This window comes from Trichomycterus rosablanca, chromosome 14 (assembly GCF_030014385.1).
Source record: "Trichomycterus rosablanca isolate fTriRos1 chromosome 14, fTriRos1.hap1, whole genome shotgun sequence".
Lineage (NCBI taxonomy): Eukaryota > Metazoa > Chordata > Actinopteri > Siluriformes > Trichomycteridae > Trichomycterus > Trichomycterus rosablanca.
The window spans coordinates 32,674,564-32,701,181 of NC_086001.1; the positions used below are offsets into that span (position 1 = coordinate 32,674,564).

A 26,618-nucleotide genomic window follows, 5' to 3' on the forward strand; every position below is an offset into this window, starting at 1 on the left:
CCCTACACAATCACACAAACACTACACAATCACACAAACCCTACACAATCACACAAACACTACACAAGCAAACAAACCCTACACAATCACACAAACCCTACACAATCAAACACTACACAATCACACAAACCCTACACAATCAAACAAACCCTACACAATCACACAAACCCTACACAATTAAACACTACACAATCAAACACTACATGATCACACAAACCCTACACAATTAAACACTACACAAACACTGCACAATCACACAAACCCTACACAATCACACAAACCCTACACAATCAAACAAACCCTACACAATCAAACACTACACAACCACACAAACCCTACACAATCACACAAACCCTACACAATCAAACAAACCCTACACAATCAAACACTACACAACCACACAAACCCTAAACAATCACACAAACCCTACACAATCAAACCAACCCTACACAATCACACAAACCCTACACAATTACACAAACCCTACACAATCACACAAACACTACACAAGCAAACAAACCCTACACAATCACACAAACCCTACACAATCAAACACTACACAATCACACAAACCCTACACAATTAAACACTACACAATCAAACACTACACGATCACACAAACCCTACACAATTAAACACTACACAAACACTGCACAATCACACAAACCCTACACAACCACACAAACCCTACACAATCACACAAATTCTACACAATCACACAAACACTACACAATCAAACACTACACAATCACACAAACCCTACACAATCACACAAACCCTACACAATCAAAAACTACACAATCACACAAACCCTACACAATCAAATACTACACAATCACACAAAAAATACACAATCACACAAACCCTACACAATCACACAAACCCTACACCATCAAACAAACCCTACACAATCACACAAACCCTACACCATCAAACAAACCCTACACAATCACACAAACCCTACACAATCACACAAACCCTACACCATCAAACAAACCCTACACAATCACACAAACCCTACACAATCAAACAAACTAGGGCTGGGCGATATGGATCAAAAATTATATCTCGATATTTTTTTCTGAATGGCGATATACGGTATATATCTCGATATCTTTTTTATCCCATAAGGTAATAACAAAAAGACACTTCTGAGACAAAGCTACATTTTCCAATTTTTTTACAGGTACTTTTATTAATATTCATGCTGGGGAAGCTTCACACAAGAATTATTTTTCCTTAAAAAAAAAAAAAAAAAAAAGCTATTCTAAGAAGAAAAAAAAGTAGTTTTCTAAGGCATCTCCTGTTGTGTAATGTGAATCACAAATATATTGTCTGGTCCTTTAAGAATGTTAAGTGTACTATAGGGCACAGGGAGCGAGTGTGTAGGGAAGATGTTGGAATGACACGGTTTCCGGCTGAGCTTGTGCGACATTAAAAGTAAAACCCCGTTAAAGTAAACCCCTCTTTAACCCCCCACCCCCACATGTTTGGACTTTATACATTATTTTATGTATATGTCGCCACAACATTAACATTTACATTAATATTTTCTTTTACTGTATAGAACTCAGTTCTGTAATACAGGCAGAACTAATCGTTCATGTTACTGTGTAACTATTACAACATTTAATGCATTTTAATCAGCGTTATGCTTCATGCACTTTATTATTATTTAACAGCTTTATTTGTTGTTTAATTGCTGTTTGCTCCTTGTTTACTGCAGAGTTAGTTCATGCAATTTAATAATGTTTGGTTGTTTATTGGCCGACAACAAGAAATACTATAATAGAAGATAAATAAATAAATGACGTGTCGGACGTCGGGCGATCGTCCAGTATAAACTAACACGACCACGTACAACATCCAGTACAGAAATCACTCCCATAATGTTTGATTTTTACAGATAGAGCAAATATATGCACATCACATATACAAACACAAGTTAGAACAACAGGAGACGCACCGCTACGTTATTATTACTTTCTCAACACTTGCATGATTTATACTGTTTATATATGAAGTAAATACGTGCATATCAGCGCGTGCATGCACTTGTATTGGTTTTTGAAACGAATAACGACTCGTTTTCTTGTTTTTTAACTTTGGGATTTGAAGTGAAAAACGAATGAAGGTACACGGAGCTGGAACCTTTTGTCTGGACTTGTTTTCGGCGTTATCTACAGAATACATTATTCTGCTGCTCATCTGACACTTTGAATTCGAACCATCTCCAAATAATTCCAAAAAGAGTCATTATTTTTCTTTTTAGTAAGCAGCTCCTCTTCGATAGCTTCTGTCATGTCTTTATCCGTCTCCATGCTATTGCTGCCTGCAGGAATTACTGGTGAAGCGGTGGGGAGGGGCGAGTTGTGTTCAGTGAGGGAGAGGGGCGGGGCAGTGAGGGAGAGGGGCGGGGCAGTGAGGGAGAGGGGCGGGGCAGGTGAACATGTGCAGAGACAAACTGGGAGAAGAGAAAGACGAACTGTCGGATCTAACTGGAACGCTACATTTATATCGATATATGCGATATTGTCTTATCTTATATCGCGTATGAAAATATATCGATATTTTTAAAATATCGATATATCGCCCAGCCCTAAAACAAACCCTACACATTTAAACATTACACAAACACTACACAATCACACAAACCAAACACAATGACACAAACCCTACACAATCACACAAACCCTACACAATCACACAAACCCTACAAAATCAAACCCTACACAATCGAACAAACCCTACACAATCAAACACTACAATTACACAAACCCTACACCATCACACAATCCCTACACAATCAAATAAACCCTACACCATCACACAAAGCCTACACAATCAAATAAACCCTACACCATCACACAAACTCTACACAATCAAATAAACCCTACACAATCAAACAAACCCTACACAATCACACAAACCCTACACAATCACACAAACCCTACACAATCACACAAACACTACACAATCAAAAAAAACCTACACAATCACACAAACCCTACACCATCAAACAAACACTACACAATGACACAAACCCTACACAATCAAACAAACCCTACACAATCGAACGCTACACAATCAAACACTACACGATCACACAAATCCTACACAACCAAACCCTACACAAACACTGCACAATCACACAAACCCTACACAACCACACAAACCCTACACAATCAATCAAACCCTACACAATCACATAAACCCTACACAATCACACAAACCCTACACAATCACACAAACCCTACACAATCAAAAACTACACAATCGCACAAACCCTACATAATCACACAAACCATACACAATCACATACTTCACAATCACACAAAAACTACACAATCACACAAACCCTACACAATCACACAAACCCTACACCATCAAACAAACCCTACACAATAACACAAACCCTACACCATCAAACAAACCCTACACAATCACACAAACCCTACACAATCAAACATTACACAATCAAACACTACACAATCACACAAACCAAACACAATCACACAAACCCTACACAATCAAACACTACACAATCACACAAACCCTACACAATCAAATAAACCCTACACCATCACACAAACCCTACACAATCACACAAACCCTACACAATCACACAAACCCTACACAATCAAACCCTACACAATCACACAAACACTACAAAATCAAACAAACCCTACACAATCACACAAACCCTACACAATCAAACCAACCCTACACAATCACACAAACACTACACAATCACACAAACCCTACACAATCACACAAACACTACACAAGCAAACAAACCCTACACAATCACACAAACCCTACACAATCAAACACTACACAATCACACAAACCCTACACAATCAAACAAACCCTACACAATCACACAAACCCTACACAATTAAACAAACCCTACACAATCGAACGCTACACAATCACACAAACCCTACACAATTAAAAACTACACAAACACTGCACAATCACACAAACCCTACACAACCACACAAACCCTACACAATCAAACACTACACAATCAAACAAACCCTACACAATCAAACAAACCCTACACAATCAAACAAACACTACACAATCAAACACTACACAATCACACAAACCCTAAACAATCACACAAACCCTACACAATCAAACCAACCCTACACAATCACACAAACCCTACACAATCACACAAACCCTACACAATCACACAAACACTACACAAGCAAACAAACCCTACACAATCACACAAACCCTACACAATCAAACACTACACAATCACACAAACCCTAAACAATCACACAAACCCTACACAATCAAACCAACCCTACACAATCACACAAACCCTACACAATCACACAAACCCTACACAATCACACAAACCCTAAACAATCACACAAACCCTACACAATCAAACCAACCCTACACAATCACACAAACCCTACACAATCACACAAACCCTACACAATCACACAAACACTACACAAGCAAACAAACCCTACAATCACACAAACCCTACACAATTAAACACTACACAATCAAACACTACACGATCACACAAACCCTACACAATTAAACACTACACAAGCACTGCACAATCACACAAACCCTACACAATCAATCAAACCCTACACAATCACACAAACCCTACACAATCAAAAACTACACAATCGCACAAACCCTACATAATCACACAAACCATACACAATCACATACTTCACAATCACACAAAAACTACACAATCACACAAACCCTACACCATCAAACAAACCCTACACAATAACACAAACCCTACACCATCAAACAAACCCTACACAATCACACAAACCCTACACAATCAAACACAATCACACAAACACTACACAAGCAAACAAACCCTACACAATCACACAAACCCTACACAATCAAACACTACACAATCACACAAACCCTACACAATCAAACAAACCCTACACAATCACACAAACCCTACACAATTAAACACTACACAATCAAACACTACACGATCACACAAACCCTACACAATTAAAAACTACACAAACACTGCACAATCACACAAACCCTACACAACCACACAAACCCTACACAATCAAACACTACACAATCAAACAAACCCTACACAATCAAACAAACCCTACACAATCAAACACTACACAATCACACAAACCCTAAACAATCACACAAACCCTACACAATCAAACCAACCCTACACAATCACACAAACCCTACACAATCACACAAACCCTACACAATCACACAAACACTACACAAGCAAACAAACCCTACACAATCACACAAACCCTACACAATCAAACCCTACACAATCACACAAACCCTAAACAATCACACAAACCCTACACAATCAAACCAACCCTACACAATCACACAAACCCTACACAATCACACAAACCCTACACAATCACACAAACACTACACAATCACACAAACACTACACAAGCAAAAAAACCCTACACAATCACACAAACCCTACATAATCACACAAACACTACACAAGCAAACAAACCCTACACAATCACACAAACCCTACACAATTAAACACTACACAATCAAACACTACACGATCACACAAACCCTACACAATTAAACACTACACAAACACTGCACAATCACACAAACCCTACACAACCACACAAACCCTACACAATCACACAAACCCTACACAATCACACAAATCCTACACAATCAATTACTACACAATCACACAAACCCTACACAATCACACAAACCCTACACAATCAAAAACTACACAATCACACAAACCCTACACAATCAAATACTACACAATCACACAAAAAATACACAATCACACAAACCCTACACAATCAAACACTACACAATCACACAAACCCTACACAATCACACAAACCCTACACAATCAAAAACTACACAATCACACAAACCCTACACAATCAAATACTACACAATCACACAAAAAATACACAATCACACAAACCCTACACAATCACACAAACCCTACACCATCAAACAAACCCTACACAATCACACAAACCCTACACCATCAAACAAACCCTACACAATCACACAAACCCTACACCATCAAACAAACCCTACACAATCACACAAACCCTACACAATCAAACAAACTAGGGCTGGGCGATATGGATCAAAAATTATATCTCGATATTTTTTTCTGAATGGCGATATACCGTATATATCTCGATATCTTTTTTATCCCATAAGGTAATAACAAAAAGACACTTCTGAGACAAAGCTACATTTTCCAATTTTTTTACAGGTACTTTTATTAATATTTATGCTGGGGAAGCTTCACACAAGAATTATTTTTCCTTAAAAAAAAAAATATATATATATATATATATATATATATCACACAAACCCTACACAATCACACAAACCCTACACCATCAAACAAACCCTACACAATCACACAAACCCTACACAATCAAACAAACCCTACACATTCAAACATTACACAAACACTACACAATCACACAAACCAAACACAATGACACAAACCCTACACAATCACACAAACCCTACACAATCAAACACTACACAATCAAGCAAACACTACACAATCACACAAACCCTACAAAATCAAACCCTACACAATCGAACAAACCCTACACAATCAAACACTACAATCACACAAACCCTACACCATCACACAATCCCTACACAATCAAATAAACCCTACACCGTCACACAAACCCTACACAATCAAATAAACCCTACACCATCACACAAACCCTACATAATCCCACAAACCATACACAATCATACAAACCCTACACAATCAAACCCTACACAATCACACAAACCCTACACAATCCAACAATTCCTACACAATAACACAAACCCTACATAATCACACAAACCCTACACAATCACACAAACACTACACAATCAAACAAACCCTACACAATCACACAAACCCTACACAATCAAACAAACCCTACACAATCACACAAACCCTACACCATCAAACAAACCCTACACAATCAAACAAACCCTACACAATCACACATTACACAATCAAACACTACACAATCACACAAACCCAACACAATCACACAAACCCTACACAATCAAACACTACACAATCACACAAACCCTACACAATCACACAAACCCTACACAATCAAACACTACACAATCAAGCAAACACTACACAATCACACAAACCCTACACAATCAAACCCTACACAATCAAACAAACCCTACACAATCAAACACTACACAATCACACAAACCCTACACCATCACACAAACCCTACACCATCACACAAACCCTACACAATCAAATAAACCCTACACCATCACACAAACCCTACACAATCAAATAAACCCTACACCATCACACAAACCCTACACAATCACACAAACCCTACACAATCAAACAAACCCTACACAATCACACAAACCCTACACAATCACACAATCCCTACACAATCAAACACTACACAATCACACAAACCCTACACAATTAAACAAACCCTACACAATCACAAACCCTACACAATCACACAAACCCTACACAATCACACAAACCCCTACACAATCAAACACTACACAATCACACAAACACTACACAAACACTACACAATAAAAAACTACACAATCACACAAACCCTACACAATCACACAAACCCTACACAAATACTACACAATCACACAAAAACTACACAATCACACAAACCCTACACCATCAAACAAACCCTACACAATCACAAACCCTACACAATCACACAAACCCTACACAATCAAACACTACACAATCACACAAACCCTACACAATCACACAAACCCTACACAATCACACAAACACTACACAATCAAACACTACACAATCAAAAACTACACAATCACACAAACCCTACACAATCACACAAACCCTACACAAATACTACACAATCACACAAAAACTACACAATCACACAAACCCTACACAATCACACAAACCCTACACCATCAAACAAACCCTACACAATCACACAAACCCTACACCATCAAACAAACCCTACACAATCACACAAACCTTACACAATCAAACAAACCCTACACATTCAAACATTACACAATGAAAAAACCTACAAAAACCTTCGCATACACACAAAGACTACATAAACACACACATGCATTACACAAACACTACACAAACACACACAAACCTTACAGATACACACAACACTACACAAACACACACATACATTACCCAAACACTACACAAACACATACAAACCATACGCATACACACAAACACTACACAATCACACAAACACTACACAAACACACACATACATTACACAAACACAAGCCCTACACATACACACAAACACATACAAACCATACGCAAACACACAAACACAATCACACAAACACAAAAACTCTTTTTTTTTATGGCGCCCACCGTGGCAGACGTCTTTGTTCCGTCCTCCTTACTCAAACACTATTTTTTTGTTTATTTTAGCTCTTTTGCTTGTATTAAACACAAAAAGTTTAGTCACGCACAAATTAGGTATAGCAGAGAAGCACTACTGGATATCGGTAAAGTTCATCATGAACTTTCATTAAGCATTTCGGACTTCGACTTTCTTTTACGTCCACACTCCGCGGAATACGAGCAGCATGGCCCAGCAGCACCGGTATTGGACGAGCGACGTAGACGGCGAACAGAGCGGCCAAAACGGAAGCGTGGCAGGAGAGGTGGGCTTCATGCTAGGCTAAAGGCTAGGGCTACACGACCACCGCTACCTAACCTGTTGCTGGCTAACGTTCGCTCCCTCGAAAACAAGCTGGATGAGCTGAGAACCAGGATAACAACACAATGTGAGATCAGAGACTGCTGTGCTGTAACTGGATACTAGATTTTCTATCTGACCGATCTCAGTCAGTCAGGATTGGCACGCGAACATCCAGCACAAAGACCATAAACATTGGGACACCTCAAGGCTGCGTGCTGAGCCCTCTTCTGTACTCGCTCTTCACACATAACTGTGTGGCCTCTTATAACACCACCAGTATTATTAAGTTTGCTGATGACACCACCGTCATTGGTCTTATTACTGGGGAGGATGAGACGGCGTACAGGAAGGAGGTAGCAGATCTTGTGGGCTGGTGTCAGAACAACAATCTTTCATTAAATATCAACAAGACAAAGGAACTGATTGTGGATCCCAGGAGGAGAGGAGAACAGCATACACCACTGTATATAGGTGGAACAGTAGTGGAGAAGGTGAAAACCTTCAAATTCCTGGGTGTGCACATCAGTGAGGATCTCACCTGGTCCTGCAACACACACCACATCATCAAAAAGTCACAACAGAGACTGTACTTCCTAGGAAGACTAAAAAAATGTGGCATGTCAACCAAAATTCTCAGCAACTTCTACAAATGTAGAGTGGAAAGTGTCCTTACCAGCTCCATCACAGTCTGGTACGGAAACTGCACTGCAGAGGACAGGAAGGCACTCCAGCGTGTAATAAAAACTGCACAAGGAATTTCTGGAACGTCCTTCCCTGCACTACAGGACATTTATCAGAACTGCCTTAGTTTATTTCTATTTTTATTACTTTGTATATAAAACGTTTTTTTTTTATAGTTTAAATTTAAATATTTTTTTTATTGTGTTAGTTTAATTTTGTTTTATGTACAATACTTATTGATGTTTGGAGGATGAACAAAGTAAGAATTTCATTGTACATTGTAACTGCTGGTTCTTCTGTGCACATGACAGTAAAACTCTTGAATCTTGACTTCACCACACAAACATACATTACACAAACACACACAAACCCTACACTAACACACAAACACTACACAAATACACACAGACACTACACATACACACAAATACAACTCAAACACAAACATTACACAAACACTGCACAATCACACAGATACTACACATACACACATACATTACACAAACACACACAAACACAGACACAATCACACAATCATTAAATAATCACATACAAACCCTACGCATACACACAAACACTACACACACATACATCACACAAACACATACAAACCCTACACAATCACACAAACACACATACATCACACAAACATTACACAAACACATACAAACCCTACGCATACACACAAACACTACACAATCACACAAACACTACACAATCACACATAAACATTACACAAACACTGCACAAACACTACATATACACACAGATACTACTCAAACACACATTACACAAACACTGCGCAATCACACAGACACTACACATACACACATACAGTATCTCACAAAAGTGAGTATGCCCCTCACATTTTTGCAAATATTTGATTATATCTTTTCATGGGACAAAACTATAGAAATGAAACTTGGTTATAACTTAGAGTAGTCAGTGTACAACTTGTATAGCAGTGTAGATTTACTGTCTTCTGAAAATAACTCAACACACAGCCATTAATGTCTAAATAGCTGCAACATAAGTGAGTACACCTCACAGTGAACATGTCCACATTGTGCCAAAGTGTGTCGTTGTCCCTCCCTGGTGTCATGTGTCAAGGTCCCAGGTGTAAATGGGGAACAGAGCTGTTAAATTTGGTGTTTTGGGTACAATTCTCTCATACTGGCCCCTGGATATTCAACATGGCACCTCATGGCAAATAACTCTCTGAGGATGTGAGAAATAGAATTGTTGCTCTCCACAAAGATGGCCTAAGCTATAATAAGATTGCTAACACCCTGAAACTAAGCAACAGCACAGTGGCCAAGGTCATACAGCGGTTTTCCAGGACAGGTTCCACTCGGAACAGGCTTCGCCAGGGTCGACCAAAGAAGTTGAGTCCACGTGTTCGGCGTCATATCCAGAGGTTGGCTTTAAAAACATAGACGCATGAGTGCTGCCAGCATTGCTGCAGAGGTTAAAGAAGCGGGAGGTCAGCCTGTCAGTGCTCAGACCATACGCCGCACACTGCATCAACTCGGTCTGCATGGTCGTCATCCCAGAAGGAAGCTGACGCACAAGAAAGCCCGCAAACAGTTTGCTGGAGACAAGCAGTCCAAGAACATGGATTACTGGAATGTCCTGTGGTCTGACGAGACCAAGATAAACTTGTTTGGCTCAGATGGTGACCAGAATGTGTGGCGGCGCCCTGGTAAGAAGTACCAAGACAACTGTCTCTTGCCTACAGGCAAGCATGGTGGTGGTAACATCATGGTCTTGGGCTGCATGAGTGCTGCCGGCACTGGGGAGCTGCAGTTCATTGAGGGAAACATGAATTCCAACATGTACTGTGACATTCTGAAACAGAGCATGCTTCCCTCACTCCGGAAACTTGGCTGCATGGCAGTTTTTTAACACAATAATGACCCCAAATACAACCTCCAAGATGACAACTGCCTTGCTGACAAAGCTGAAGGTAAAGGTCAGAGGTGGAAAGAATACTAAAATATTGTACTCAAGTAAAAGTACTATTACTTTGATGATTTTTTACTTAAGTACAAGTAAAATTACTAGTCTAAAAATCTACTCAAGTAAAAATTAACTCTTAAAATTTAAACTGTACTCAGAGTAAACGTTAACCACTTTACACACCTAACAGACTGCAACTGCTGTTATCAATTAAAAACAGCATTATTTCTGTTTATTCTCAATAAATCGCTGTATTTTATAACTAGTTGGACTTGACGCTAACTAACTTGGTTCAGGTCAATAGTGCCAACTAGGGTTGCCAACTTTTAGAACTGGAAATAAAAAAAAACACCATGGGCTGGTGGGTTGGTGGAAGACATAGTATGGGGGGTGGGATGTCAGGTGTTTACCTGTGTGGGAGGGGGGGGGGGGGGGGGTTAGTGTTGCACTTATAAAAAATATAACGGGTCTTACACCGTCGTAGGAACATGATCAAAAACAAACCAGCAGAATCTTACAATCACATTTATGCTGTCCGTTTTACTTAAAAAATCACAATATTTCATAATGCTTTGCTATCGTTGCAAAATGAAAGCGTACCGTAAACAGCAGATGTCATCATGGAGGAGTGGAAGAGGATTCCAGTAGCAACCTGTGCAGCTCTGGTGAATTCCATGCCCAGGAGGGTTAAGGCAGTGCTAGGTAATAATGGTGGTCACACAAAATATTGACACTTTGGGCACAATTTGGACATGTTCACTGTGGGGTGTACTCACATGTGTTGCAGCTATTTAGACATTAATGGCTGTGTGTTGAGTTATTTTCAGAAGTAAATCTATACTGCTATACAAGTTACATCCAAGTTTCATTTCTATAGTGTTGTCCCATGAAAAGATAAAATCAAATATTTGCAGAAATGTGTACTCACTTTTGTAAGATACTGTACATTACACAAACACTACACAAACAAACACACATATATTACACAAACTCATACAAACCCTACACATACACAAAGACACAATCACACAAATACTACTACAACACAACTACTACTCAAAAACAAACAAATGCTACACAAAAGCATGAACACTACACTGACATATAGACACTACGCATAAGCACAAATATTACTCAAACACACACATACTGCACAAACACACACAAATACTGCACAAACACACACATACTACTCAAACACACACATACTACTCAAACACACACAAATACTACTCAAACACACACATACTACTCAAACACACACAAATACTGCTCAAACACACACATACTGCTCAAACACACAAATACTGCTCAAACACACACATACTGCACAAACACACACAAATACTGCACAAACACACACATACTACTCAAACACACACATACTACTCAAACACACACAAATACTACTCAAACACACACATACTACTCAAACACACACAAATACTGCTCAAACACACACATACTGCTCAAACACACACATACTGCACAAACACACACAAATACTGCTCAAACACACAAATACTGCTCAAACACACACATACTACTCAAACACACAAATACTGCTCAAACACAAATAATACTCAACCCCCCCGGCTCCGACCCTGACTGGGGATGCTCGTTCCCTCACAGCTGGGAGACCTTGGGGGCCATTCAACTGGCCCACGACGACCAATCCACTTTCCAGGAAACTGTTCATCTAGGAATGCTCGGACCTGACACCCATAATGTGGTGGTGCACCATCTTGCTGGAAAAACTCAGGGAACGTGCCAGCTTTCCTAGTGGATTGGTCGTCGTGGGCCAGTTGAATGGCCCCCAAGGTCTCCCGATCTGACCCCCTTAGACTTTTATCTTTGGGGTCATCTGAAGGCAATTGTCTATGCTGTGAAGATACGAGATGTGCAGCATCTGAAACTACGGATACTGGAAGCCTGTGCTAGCATTTCTTCTGCGGTGTTGCTATCAGTGTGTGAAGAGTGGGAGAAGAGGGTTGCATTGACAATCCAACACAATGGGCAGCACTTTGAACACATTTTATAAGTGGTCAGAAACTTGTAAATAACTCATGAAAGAATAAAGTTACGTTAAAACCAAGCACACCATTGTTTTTCTTGTGAAATTCTCAATAAGTTTGATGTGTCACATGACCCTCTTCCCATTGAAAAAACTAGTTGGATACAAAATGGCCGACTTCAAAATGGCCGCCATGGTCACCACCCATCTTGAAAAGTTTTCCCCCTCCCATATACTAATGTGCCACAAACAGGAAGTTAATATCACCAACCATTCCCATTTTATTTAGGTGTATCCATATAAATGGCCCACCCTGTATATCAGTCTGGAAAAAGTTACAAAGTCAATCCTAAGATTTTAGTACTTCAGTGAACCACAGTAAGAGCCATGATCTCTAAATGACACTTGGAACAGTTAAGATTGCTTCAGGAGCTCATCAATGTCTCATCAAGGAAAACATACAAGAACCCAAACAAACATTTAGGAAACCGCAGGACCTGCTGACCTCAATTTAAATCTGATTTAATGATTCCAGTATTAGAAGGAGACTGAGCACAAATAAAATCCATGGGAGAGTCACAAGGTAAAATCACTGTTAACTAAGAGGAACATAAAGCCTCGCCTCTCATTTACCAATATAAGAACCTTAATGACCCTCAAGCTTTTTGGTGATGATGTTCTGTGAACTGATGAGTCAGAATTCTTATACTTGCAATGAAGCTAAAACAGCATTTTACAATAAAAAACATCTCACTTAACAGTCAGTCATGGTGGTGGTTGTGTGATGGTGTTTCAGGATTAAAGAAGAACGTCTGGTCATCAGTTCATGATTTAAAGATTAAACACTCGTGCAATATAAAAACACAACAATTCCAAATAACAAGAGCAGATCTCTGTTAAAATAAATCTGAGGAAATAAAGTTTAGGTTTTGGACCTAATCAAATCTGGACTTGAACCAAACTGAGCTGCTGTAGCATCTGAACTAGTAACGTGACAAATATGTAAAAATACAGATAACTGGGGGGTGTAAATACTTTTTCACTGCACTGTGTATGTTTGTGTGTTTGGAAGAAACTTACATTGTAGAAAATCTTCTCTGATTTCACCTTCAGCAGGTGAAGTAATCCGGACTTTCTTCACTGCAGAGAGAGTAACAGTACAATCACTTATCACAGTAAATAAATATCTGCACTAGAAAGTGTCGCAGGTACAGCCAGTAAGAAGTTTGACATGTTCCTCGAGTGTTTGTCTAAAGTGACTAAGTCTGAGAAACTACAGTGTGAGTGTATTTCATTTAACCCTGGACTCACTGTGACCATGACCAGTACTGGGTTAATAAGTAAATGAATGATGATCCTTCACTCACCTTCATCTGGTATCTTCTCACACTGCTCTTTCCAGAATTCTTCTACTTTCTCTCTCAGCTGAGATACAGACTTTGTAACATCATTAAATGAGAGAAAAGGACTGATTGTGATGGCGGCTGATTCTGCAGATCCAGCAGGAGCCGAGAGAGACTGAAAATTCTACATCCAGACAGATAATGTTCACAGAGAAACAACAAGATGATGAATCACAAATGATGGACGATTTCTCAGAACCCCGAGTGTTATGACTTTATGGGTCATAATGTGTTTTGTGTAGTGGGGTTTTCTCTGTTACAGATTTGTGGAAGATGCACAAAGCTACCACCAGGGAGAGACGCCTATAAAAAGGAGACCTCTGGGAAGACAGGAGAGGATGCTTTGCTTGTGACGGGTTTTCTGTTGCATTTCTGACTCTCCCAAACATGTTTGAATGAATTCTAACAATAATCGAGTTTAAGGGAACAAATTTCTCAATAAAAGGCATCAGGTTTCAAAGATTTTGAGTTTAGGGGACGTCAAGGTACAAGGTACTGCTGTATTTTATTAATTGGTGCAGCAATAATATAATTATTTTTAGTGCTGTTACCTGGAGGAAATGGACGGAATCCTCTGTGTGTGAAAGCTGTTCCAGTTCAGCATCTTTCCTCTTCAGCGCTACAATCTGCTGTTCCACCTGTTTCAGGAGTTTTTCAGCTCGACTTACTTCTGCTGTCTCTCGATCTCTGATCAGATCTTTTAACTCAGAGCATCTTCTGTTAATTGAGTTGATTAGTTCAGTACAGATCCTCTCAATGTTCTCCACTGCTGTCTGTGCAGAACACTGTGAGAAGATTCAGAAAGAGGAAACATTTCTCACTCAGATATTTGTCCATCTTTCACATTCATATGTAGCTACTGACCAGACTAAGACTTTCATCACTCATAGCTTGGTGAGGGTGCTTTTCATACTCTTGTAAATGTTACCATTATCATCATGTCCACATGATGCAATATTTGATACTCTACTTCCCAAATATAAGAAAGAGTTCCAGTCTTCTACCTTTCACCTTAAACTCCAGCACTTCTTCAGTGTTCATCTTCACTTTAGTTTTTACTGCATTTATCAGCATGTTATATTTCCTCACAGATTTTGATACAACACACCTGCTCCTGTATGTCCTTAATTCAAAATTATATGTGTGGATTAAATCTAATAAAACCTAAAAACACCATATATACTGTAAAATGTGCTGGTGGTAGCATACTGTTACAGAAGTTATTTTGAGTATCAGGAAACAGCAGCCTGGCCAGGACTGGGAAATTCAATGTAGTGATCTTCTCAAGTCTTTACCAGAAATCTTATACAGTCATTTATGTTTAAGCATCTTGATCCAAAGCAACAATCAATAATCTTTTTGGGCGGCTCAGTCCGAATCTGATCTTATCACCCTTATAATTATTAGCACAACCTCAGAATTGTTGTACAGCATCAATCACCAACTAACCAGGCAGATTTTAAAGATTTTTTTAATTCATGAACAAAAATGCTCCATCACTTGCAAAGTTACCTGAGATATAAAATATCTCATTTTTAATGGAGATTGGTTTAATGGAGGAGAGTCAGACTGATACTGAGAGCTTTTTGTTTATAAAACTTACCTTGTGAGACTTCACAGCGTTTATCAGCTCACAAAGTTCCTTCTCTCTGTTCTGGATATTCTCCTGGAATTTTCTCTGGATCTCCAGCAGTTGCTTCTACACAGAATAGCAATTCAGGATTTACTTGTATTGTGTACGAGCACCACATAAACAACGTCAGTGTAAATGATAATGAGTTGTTACTTGTTAAAGAGAGCTGTATAATATTTTACCTGTTTCTCAGTTCTTTCTGCTGCAGCTGATATTGTATCATGTCCTTTATGATTCTCTAGCATACACAACACGCAGATACACTGCTGATCAGTACGACAGTAAACCTCCAGCAGTTTATTATGCTGAGAGCAGATCTGATCCTGGAGTCGTCTGGAGGCTCCAACCAGCTTGTGATTCTTAAAAGTATTAGATTTATAATGAGGCTGAAGGTGAGTTTCACAGAAAGAGGCCAAACACACCAGACAGGATTTTACTGCTTTGGATTTTCTCTCTGTACAGTAATCACAATCCACATCTTCAGGTCCAGCAGAACAGTGACCAGGATGTGGAGCTTGAAGTTCTGTTTTCTTCAGTTTCTCCACAACTCCAGCCAGCATGGTGTTTCTTTTCACAACAGGTCTTGGAGTGAAGGTTTGTCTACACTGTGGACAGCTGTATGTTCCCTTATCATCCTCCTGATCCCAGCAGTTATTAATACACACCATACAGAAACTGTGTCCACATGATGTAGTTACTGGATCCTTCAGTGTTTCCAGACAAACTGAACAGCTGAACTCGTCCTGAGTTACTGAAATTTTGGATTCAGCCATTTTTCTACATGTAAACAGAAACACCAGTAAACACAGCAAGTTATTTACAGCAGCTCAGACTTCCTGGTTTAGTTCGTGATTATCTATTGTATTTATGCTGTGGGACTTTTAATTTGTAATGTGGTTGTAGTAAGTAGTATAAGTGACTAGTTAACTACTACAACCTTCGTCTTACCAAAACTTCCGTTTCTCGATTTTTGTTAATCTTCTATATTTTATTATTACTGTACCTTTACTGTAGTACATTTTATGATTCATTACTGTACCCATGCTGTAGAACTTTTATAATGTGGTTGTAGTAACTAGTACAAGTGACTAGTTAACTACTACGTCTTTGGTTATAAAAAGAAATAGTTTCTTTCTTTCTTTTTTTTTTACTTTTAATTCTTTATTACTGTACCCATACTGTAGGGTTTGTTTCTGTAATGTAAGTGAAGTGGGTGGTACATGTCACTAGGTAACTATTGCATCGTTTATTATATTAAAATGATTGATTTTAGAATTTTTGACACTATATATTGTTACTGTACCCATACTGTAGGACTTTATACAGTTGTATTGAATGGTACATGCCACTGGGCGGCACGGTGGCTAAGTGGGTAGCGCTGTCACCTCACAGCAAGAAGGTGGGGAGGTCCGGGTCCTTTCTGTGTGGAGTTTGCATGTTCTCCCAGTGTCTGCGTGGGTTTACTCCGGGAGCTCCGGTTTCCTCCCACAGTCCAAAAACATGCAAGTGAGGTGAATTGGAGATACTAAATTGTCCATGACTGTGTTCAATATAAACTTGTGAACTGATGAACCTTGTGTGAAGATAAACTACCGTTTCCTGTCATGAATGTAACCAAACGTGTAAAACATGACGTTAAAATCCTAATAAACATACAACAAACAAACATGCCACTGGGTAATAACTACACCTCAGCTTCATGCACTTTTTAGACGCTCCCTTAAACTTCCTTAGCATTTCAACGCAGATGAACCTCACAGTTACAAAATAACAGAAAATAAACATTTACAGAAAAAACGTTTTAAACATATTTGATTGTAGTTTGTTCCTTGTTTACTGCAGAATCAGTTAATGCAGTTTCACTCATTTTTTGGATGTTTATTAGCCGAGAACAAACCGAAAGAAACTCGAATGTCAGGCGAATGTCCAAGACTTCCTGGTTTAGTTCGTGAGTGTTCTGTTCAAAACAAGTGTGTTTAAATCAAATCAACAATTTGAACTACATAAAGTAACAATACACAGTAATGTACAGAAGTGTGGAAATGTATAAACTCACCTGCGTTCATCAACTTCAATTATCAACAAAACTACAAACACAGACACGGAACAGATCCACACTCGAACAGAACAGGATCAGATCAGTTTCACTTCTGCTGAACTAAAGGAGAGAGAGAGAGAGATATGGAACCTGGCCAGGGTCGCGGTGGGTCCTTCTTTACTTGTTAACTGAATGTAAATCAGGAACACATGCTGCACAATTATTTGAAGTTAATCAATTATCATTCAGTGTAGTTTTAAATAATACACACACATCTACTTTTTATCTATGTCTCATCCTGCAACTGTTTCCCCAACTAACAATTTTTGGTTCCCAGAACGTTCCGGGAACGTTAGTTTTTGGTTACCAGAACGTTCTGGGAACGGATCATTTTGGTTGCCCTTTGCTTCCTCAGGAAAGTTTTCTTTACGGAAATAGAACGTACCCATTTGGTTGTGCATTATAGTTGTGGGAACGTTCCCCTAACGTTCCCGTAACCTTAAAATTATTGAAACCTTAAGGGAACCTTGTACTAACCTTTAAATTATTGAAAACTTTAGACAACCTTGCAATAACACTCCGGTAACACCGGCAGCCCGTGTCGGCTCTGACTCTTTTTGAATGACTGCCCAGAATCGGGCCAAATACACTGGCCCAAATCCGGATACCAGATCTCCGCCGACTCTCCCATAACTGGGCCGGAATAGCCCCCGAAACACTACGATACTATTTATTTACCAATTTCTTCTCCTTTCACATCCTCATAGATAAAATAGTACATTTATACTACAGATTAACTACAGATGCTACAGATTAACTACAGATTGTGCAGTAGAAAGTATTTTATTAAGATAATTGCAGCAAGTAGTATAATAATAATAATCAGGATATTATAAATAAGACCAATTACAAAAGTGAACCAAAATAACAGCTATATAAATACTATACATAGAAAATAACTATAATAATAATTATATCTTTTCATGGGACAACACTATAGACATGAAACTTGGATATAACTTAGAGTAGTCAGTGTACAGCTTGTATAGCAGTGTAGATTTACTGTCTTCTGAAAATAACTCAACACACAGCCATTAATGTCTAAATAGCTGCAACATAAGTGAGTACACCCCACAGTGAACATGTCCAAATTGTGCCCAAATGTGTCATTGTCCCTCCCTGGTGTCATGTGTCAAGGTCCCAGGTGTAAATGAGGAGCAGGGCTGTTAAATTTGGTGTTTTGGGTACAATTCTCTCATACTGGCCACTGGATATTCAACATGACACCTCATGGCAAAGAACTCTCTGAGGATGTGAGAAATAGAATTGTTGCTCTCCACAAAGATGGCCTGGGCTATAAGAAGATTGCTAACACCCTGAAACTTAGCTACAGCATGGTGGCCAAGGTCATACAGCGGTTTTCCAGGACAGGTTCCACTCGGAACAGGCTTCACCAGGGTCGACCAAAGAAGTTGAGTCCACGTGTTCGGCGTCATATCCAGAGGTTGGCTTTAAAAAATAGACACATGAGTGCTGCCAGCATTGCTGCAGAGGTTGAAGACGTGGGAGGTCAGCCTGTCAGTGCTCAGACCATACGCCGCACACTGCATCAACTCGGTCTGCATGGTCGTCATCCCAGAAGGAAGCTGACGCACAAGAAAGCCAGCAAACAGTTTGCTGAAGACAAGCAGTCCTCGAATGGATTACTGGAATGCCCTGTGGTCTGACGAGACCAAGATAAACTTGTTTGGCTCAGATGGTGTCCAGCATGTGTGGCGGCGCCCTGGTGAGAAGTACCAAGACAACTGTATCTTGCCTACAGTCAAGCATGGTGATGGTAGCATCATGGTCTTGGGCTGCATGAGTGTTACTGGCACTGGGGAGCTGCGGTTCATTGAGGGAAACATGAATTCCAACATGTACTGTGACATTCTGAAACAGAGCATGATCCCCTCCCTTCGAAATCCCTTTTTCCAACAGGATAACGACCCCAAACACAACCTCCAAGATGACAACTGCCTTGCTGAGGAAGCTGAAGGTAAAGGTGATGGACTAAACCCAATTGAGCACCTGTGGCGCATCCTCAAGTGGAAGGTGGAGGAGTTCAAGGTGTCTAACATCCACCAGCTCCGTGATGTCATCATGGAGGAGTGGAAGAGGATTCCAGTAGCAACCTGTGCAGCTCTGGTGAATTCCATGCCCAGGAGGGTTAAGGCAGTGCTGGATAATAATGGTGGTCACACAAAATATTGACACTTTGGGCACAATTTGGACATGTTCACTGTGGGGTGTACTCACTTATGTTGCCAGCCATTTAGACATTAATGGCTGTGTGTTGAGTTATTTTCAGAAGACAGTAAATCTACACTGCTATACAAGTTGTACACTGACTACTCTAAGTTATATCCAAGTTTTATTTCTATAGTGTTGTCCCATGAAAAGATATAATAAAATATTTGCAGAAATGTGAGGGGTGTACTCACTTTTGTGATACACTGTATATATTATATATATATATATATATATGTATATATACTGTATATAAACAATATAAAGAAGTAATGTTTGTTTGTTTGTTTATTAGGATTTTAACGTCATGTTTTACACTTTGGTTACATTCATGACAGGAACTGTAGTTACTCATAACACAAGGTTCATCAGTTCACAAGGTCATATCAAACACAGTCATGAACAATTTAGTGTCTCCAATTCACCTCACTTGCATATCTTTGGACTGTGGGAGGAAACCGGAGCACCCGGATGAAACCTGCACGGACATGGGGAGAACATGCAAACAACACAGAAATGACCCAGACCACCCCACCTGGGGATCGAACCCAGAACCTTCTTGCTGAACCTTGGCTGATGATCTACACCGGCTGTTAGATGCTGCAGAGTAGTGTTCATAGTTTTTACTCATGTATGAGAGGTGAAGAAGCAAATGTGGCTCAGTGATGGTAGTGGACACTTGAATATCTACAAAAAATACAAGGGACAATCTTTGGGTTATAAAATTATATACGATCAGCCATAACATTAAAACCACCTCCTTGTATGTATACACTTTTTCTATCTGCTCCACTAACCATATAGTTTACTAACCATTTACTGACTTTCCCTATGGGATTAATAAATTTATCTATCTATAGGTGCACTTTGTAGCTCTACAGTTCCACTGTCGTCCATCAGTTCCACTGCATACTTTGTTACCCCCTTTTACCCTGTTCTTCAATAGTCAGGACCTCCACAGGACCACCTCAGAGCAGGTATTATTTAGGTGGTGGATCATTCTCAGCACTGCAGTGACACTGACATGGTGGTGGTGTGTTAGTGTGTGTTTTGCTGGTATGAGTGGATCAGACACAGCATCGCTGCTGGAGTTTTCAAATACCGTGTCCACTCACTGTCCACTCTTATATTATACACACCTGCTTTGTTGGTCCACCTTGTGGATGTAGTCAGAGATGGTAGGTCGTCTGTTGCTTATTATTGTATTACTATTATTGTTGTTCTTGTTCTTGTTGCTTATTGTAGCTTTTAAGTTAACGTTATCTACAGTATTCAGTGAGCTTCAATTATTTAGCAGCTGTTGTCTAATGCTAGAAACTGTTAGCCTTTTAGCTAACGTTACCTGAAGTGTTTCAGTTCAGACTACCAGTTAACCTGAAACTCACTAGATAACATTACCTAACAGTTTCCATTTCCAAATTGCTCTCTATCTTAATCCAGAACTCATTAATAGACATTGTGCTTACATTTTACTAAGTAAAAAGTTGTTAAGATTAAACGTTTATTTACCTCACACGAACGAACGATTCCTCTTTTTCAACGGCTCGCGTCGCACTGTTGCTATGGTGACGCTGTTCAACATGGGCCAGATGATTGTGCTAGCTGGGTTAACTTAGAAACCTTCTGGGAACGTTACTGGAACGTTACTTTATACACATAAGAAATAAAACCTTATACAAGCTTTAACTAACGTTCTCTGTTAGTTTTCATAAAACCATGAGAGAAGTTATGTTTCATAGTTTTATAGTTGGTACTTGTAAGTAAAGGTTGATCTACAAGGACCGTCTCAAGCAAAAGGCTGCTTTTTTGTTTCTACTAAAAAACTTTAAAGATCATAAGAAAACCTTCCGGGAACGTTACTGGAACGTTACTTTAAACACATAAGAAAGAAAACCTTAAGGGAACTTTTAGATAACGTTCTCTGTTAGTTTTCATAAAACCATGAGAGAACGTTAGGTTTCATAGTTCCCGGAACGTTCCGGGAACAGCGCTGATTTTTTTAACGAAAATAGAACGTCACCATAACGTTATGGGATGGTTCCCTAAAAATAACCATAGGGGAACCAAAATCTAACGTTACGGGAACGTTCTGTGTTAGCTGGGTCGTCCCTGGGTGGGCTCGAACCACCAACCTTCTGGTTAACAGCCGAACGCGCTAACCGATTGCGCCACAGAGACGCAGGCACAGCTGTTTCATTGGACGGTACACACGGGTCACATGACTTGCTAACTTTTACAGAAGGGCAATTAAGTTTGGCAAATAAAAATAATCACATGTGTCTGACCTGAATGAGAGGGGCATTAAAACGACCTCACACTTGTCAGAGACAACGTTTGAAGCACAGGTCAATAGGACCTGCTAGTTAGAGAAGGATCACTTGTTTGTTAGTTTAAGTCCTAAAGTGGGTTTACAGCGCCATCTACCGGCCAACTGAGTCCTGAACTTGGTGCAATTTTCCAACAGTGGAACGTTTTGTTGTGATTTTGATACCTGGGTGGCAATGTTTAACTAAAATTACTTTTATTTTGTGTTTAAAACTTCTAAATTACCTCAGTTTGTTCAATTGATTTCAGTCAATTATATCAGTCACGTAAGTTTAAATCACTTGAGAGGTTAAAGTAAAGTCTGAAGTTGTGTAGTTTTGCTTTATTTACTCAGCAAATGGCGAATCATTACGTTTAGTTTTTGTGGCGTCAGTGTTCCATGGTGTAATGGTTAGCACTCTGGACTCTGAATCCAGTGATCCGAGTTCAAATCTCGGTGGGACCTTACTGCTTTTATTTGGGGCCCGGTGTGAGGTCCAAGATTGAGAAACATTAGCAGTTTCAGGATGGTAGCATTCAGCACATGTGCAGTACAACAGAGAGTTTAGAGTCACCTTAAATGACATGTTAATTTCCATCCATTCATCCAGCTTGAATATCATAATAGCACTAGTAGTGTTATAGTGTTCCACATGCGACTGCTCCATCCCAAAATACAATCGCTAATCATTGTTTACAGCGCCATCTAACAGCCAACTTGCTCTTAAATGACTAATTATTCACTTTTGGGTTTAAGTAAGACCTCACTGTGTGGTTCCATGGTGTAATGGTTAGCACTCTGGACTTTGAATCCAGTGATCCGAGTTCAAATCTCGGTGAAACCTGGTTTTATTTAGGTAAAAACACTGTTATCAATGCTGAGTAGAGAATAGTCTTCCACATGTGACTGTTCTATGCCCAATTGTAACACCAAAAGCAGTGGTGGCTGATGCTAAAAAATTTGAGGGGGTGCAAACAAAACAACAAATTAAAAACAAAACAATAAAAAAACAAGCCTTTAAAAATAGCACTATTTGAACATGAATTTTGCCCTCCTTTCCTTCTGTCTTGCAAATTTCTCAATGACATTATGGTTAAAGTCAGTAATCTCAGTCACTAGTCTCTTCTCCATTGACAACATGGCCAATGCATTCAGCCTGTCCTGGGTCATAGAGTTTCTCAGAAAAGTTTGAATTCTTTTCAAGGTTGAGAAGCACCTTTCAGCTTCTGCTGTGGTCATGGGTGTGGTGATGAGGATCTTCAGGAGAGTGACAGTCTCTGAAAATACTTCTTCAAGATTATTTTCCATAAACAGCTGGAATAGGCCCACAGCACCACAACAGGCTTTGAACTCTTCCTTGCTGTAGATAAGACTAAGCTCTGTCTTCAGCTTACCTTGATTGAGCACTGGATAGGCTTTTAAGGTGTTGCTCAGTGCATCTTCAGGAAATGCTGTCTTGTATTGTTCAAACCTGTCCCCCTGCAAGAGTGTGGCACTAACAAGGTGGTTTGTGAAGGAAAAGCGCTCACTGGTGTGTCCCAGTATGATATCACAGACCTAGAGAAGGATAAACATGAAAATTATGAAGTGATAATTTATTTATTTCACATCTAAATAGTTATTTTTCTATCACTGTTGAAATTTAGTCATAGATCAAGTCATAGAAATGAGTTTGCTGCCATTTTCAAGCATTTTTGGAACAGAATTTTTGTGGAACAGGTTTATAGAAAATTCAGGAACCAAATGTTATAAGAATTTGTTTTATTCCATATTACCCATATATTGCAGTACAGCAAGAATAATAACATATATTGCTGACAAGCATTACACCAACATACACTGATCATTCATGCATAGCATAGAAACAGCTCTAAACAAATCTAATCTAATTGGACTGTGACTTCCACAACTCACCTCTGCAGCAATCCTTTCATGGTCTTCTACACTGAGTGTCAGACGCTTCTTTACTGGCTGACCGCTACCTTCACTGCTTTGTCCAACCATGGAATGGAGAGAATTTCTGCAAAGGAAAAAAATTACAATAATAATAACAATAATACTAATAAACAAAAGAGGAAAATGCACAACTATTACCTGATCTTTTGAATGTCCTGCTGGAACTGCTGAATGCTCTCCTTGATATAAACTGAATCTATGACCTTCTTCTGGAGTTTGGAATAGAGGAGGTCCACATGAGGCATGATATGGTGGAAAAGCTGCAGAAAGAACTTAAAATCCTGATCCTCCAGTAGCATGGCAAACGCACCTGCCTCTCTGACAGTAATGGGGTCAAAGTCACCAGAGTCTCGTATGCTTTCAAAACAGCGAATGAGGTCCTCTCTGTGTTCAAACACAGTATTGATGGTACGGCTGTGAAAGTTCCATCTGATGTTGCTGGATGCTGGTAGTCTGTGCGCCACAACGTTATCAAGAATACTTGTGCGCTTGGGTGATCTGGAAAAAAAGCTGGCAAATCCACCAAGGTTAGAAAAAAAAATCTCACTTTGGTTATGTGAGAAGTAGCCTGCTGCATTATCAGACTGAGCTAATGTGCGTAGCAGTGGATGTAGTGTGCATTTGGGTAAATGTCTTGTATCTTCTTCTGAACACCTGCAGTGGCACCCCTCATCACGCTGGCTCCATCATATGCCTGGCAGATGAGCTTACCCTTTTGATCCTCAGGAAGGATAGTTGCAAGACGTTCTTTTAGGGCTGTAGCAATGGAATCAGCAGTGGCCGACTGCAAAGGGATGAACTCAAAAAATCTTTCCTGCACATTGTTTTTAGCATCAATATAGCGTAGTACAAGAACAAGCTGGCACTGCGTGGCAATATCCATTGTCTCATCTGCCTGGATTGAAAGAAAATCGCTGCCCTGGGCTTCTTTAATTATATGTTCCTTCAGAACAGACAACATACAGTCCAGTAGCTCATTCTGCACAGTTTTTGAAGTTCCCTTAAACACAGTGGCATTCTCAGTGTGCTCTTTCAGCACTCCATCAAGAGAAGAAACAAAATCCACCAACCCTGGCATTTAGGGATGTGTTATGTGTCATTTTAGGACAGCCCATCTTATAAAACTTTTTTAAACTGTATAAACACTGAAGTTGGCATTAATTGTAAATTCTATAGACCAGCCTTCTATTCATCACTAACAAACACCAAACAACATCATACTGCAAATCTCATAACTCAACACAAGTCAAGGTAGTAGTTTAAAAGTGACAGTAAGTCTGTGTCTGTTTCTGTTACTTATTCTGAATTGTGTTTGTTTGTAAACCGTGAATTAGTTCTTAATCTGGTCGTGATGTTAGTGAATTAAACCTACATCTCTCTGATGGTCTGACCGATGAGCTGTCTGTTCTAACATGCTGCTTAAGCCTGGCTAGCTCAGTCGGTAGAGCATGAGACTCTTAATCTCAGGGTCGTGGGTTCGAGCCCCACGTTGGGCGAGTATCTTCATTTAACATCTACGGAAACCAAAAGGACGTTCTTCCACTTTGGACAGCCGGTGTCCAGTGACTTATCAGGTGGATGTTTTTGCTTGTAGGACTGTTT

The 26,618-nt window shown here is 39.6% G+C and overlaps 1 protein-coding gene and 3 non-coding genes across 4 annotated transcripts in view; 3 read left to right on the forward strand and 1 right to left on the reverse strand.

The window, feature by feature from the left end:
* LOC134326010 (E3 ubiquitin/ISG15 ligase TRIM25-like) overlaps positions 1 to 17,201 on the reverse strand; it is a gene marked incomplete at its 3' end in the record, with an annotated part of 31,471 nt that extends 14,270 nt beyond the window's left edge. Inside the window, exons 1-5 of the mRNA XM_063008202.1 lie at positions 16,611 to 17,201; positions 16,399 to 16,494; positions 15,347 to 15,580; positions 14,760 to 14,919; positions 14,473 to 14,532 (exon numbers count right to left, since the gene is read on the reverse strand). Of these exons, the coding sequence (XP_062864272.1) occupies positions 14,473 to 14,532; positions 14,760 to 14,919; positions 15,347 to 15,580; positions 16,399 to 16,494; positions 16,611 to 17,201 (1,141 nt within the window). The remainder of the gene's footprint in view (positions 1 to 14,472; positions 14,533 to 14,759; positions 14,920 to 15,346; positions 15,581 to 16,398; positions 16,495 to 16,610) is intronic.
* A 6,252-nt stretch (positions 17,202 to 23,453) lies between these two features.
* On the forward strand, positions 23,454 to 23,525 carry trnaq-cug (transfer RNA glutamine (anticodon CUG)). The gene has a single exon. It is a non-coding gene; the product is annotated as a tRNA-Gln (tRNA).
* Positions 23,526 to 23,832: 307 nt separating this feature from the next.
* On the forward strand, positions 23,833 to 23,904 carry trnaq-uug (transfer RNA glutamine (anticodon UUG)). The gene has a single exon. It is a non-coding gene; the product is annotated as a tRNA-Gln (tRNA).
* Positions 23,905 to 26,439: 2,535 nt separating this feature from the next.
* trnak-cuu (transfer RNA lysine (anticodon CUU)) lies at positions 26,440 to 26,512 on the forward strand. Its single transcript has one exon. It is a non-coding gene; the product is annotated as a tRNA-Lys (tRNA).
* The last annotated feature ends 106 nt before the right edge of the window (positions 26,513 to 26,618 follow it).